This window comes from Merops nubicus, unplaced genomic scaffold, assembly GCF_000691845.1.
Source record: "Merops nubicus isolate BGI_N331 unplaced genomic scaffold, ASM69184v1 scaffold3785, whole genome shotgun sequence".
Lineage (NCBI taxonomy): Eukaryota > Metazoa > Chordata > Aves > Coraciiformes > Meropidae > Merops > Merops nubicus.
This window is the reverse complement of record NW_008607449.1, coordinates 4,999-5,619: the sequence shown is the minus strand read 5'-3', so window position 1 is coordinate 5,619 and position 621 is coordinate 4,999. Positions and strand designations below refer to the sequence as shown.

General features: G+C 61.4%; 1 protein-coding gene across 1 annotated transcript in view; it reads right to left on the bottom strand.

Annotated features, from left to right (window-relative positions):
• Positions 1-437: 437 nt before the first annotated feature.
• LOC103772586 (scale keratin-like) overlaps positions 438-621 on the bottom strand; it is a 358-nt gene continuing 174 nt past the window's right edge. Inside the window, exon 2 of the mRNA XM_008939920.1 lies at positions 438-609. Within this exon, the coding sequence (XP_008938168.1) occupies positions 438-609 (172 nt within the window). The remainder of the gene's footprint in view (positions 610-621) is intronic.

The window sequence follows — 621 nt, the reverse complement described above, 5'->3', positions numbered from 1 at the left end:
TTGGATGCAGGAAATTTTTATTGAGTCCAGAGGGGTGGGAGAGATTGTCAGAGAGACTGTGGGCAAGACCCAGACAGGCTGGTTGTCACAGGTTGGGGCATGCAAAAGGATCTCCTCTAGAGCATAACTTCTCACTCCAGATGGCCCCTTGGTGTGGCAATCCAGATCCTGAGGACTTGGCCCCGCAGCCCCACAAAGCCCTTTGGGCCCATTCACTGTGCCATCTGAGAGCTGGGAGAGGAAGAAGTGGAACAGAGTGGAGGAGAAGAGGGCAGGGAAGGGCTAAGGGTGTGTGGCACTGAGCTGCCCAGGCGTTGGCTGGAGCTGGGGCTGCTCAGCACCCCTCAGGGCCTCCTGCCCACCAACTCAAGCCAGCGTGGAAGGTGGTGGCATTGGCATTTAGGGTGGGGGCAGCTCATGGGTCTGTGGGTCTGTGTCTAGCAGGGCCCACAGTTGTCCCAGAGCTTCTTGCTGTAGCGGGGCCAGGCGCAAGGGCTGCAGGCAGGAGAAGTGTAGGGTCTGCCAAAGGTGCAGAGGCCCCCTGAGCCCTGCGTGGCCCCGGCGCCGTAGAGGCCCCCCCGCCCCAGGGAGCCCCCAAAAGCGGAGAGACTCGCGACACAC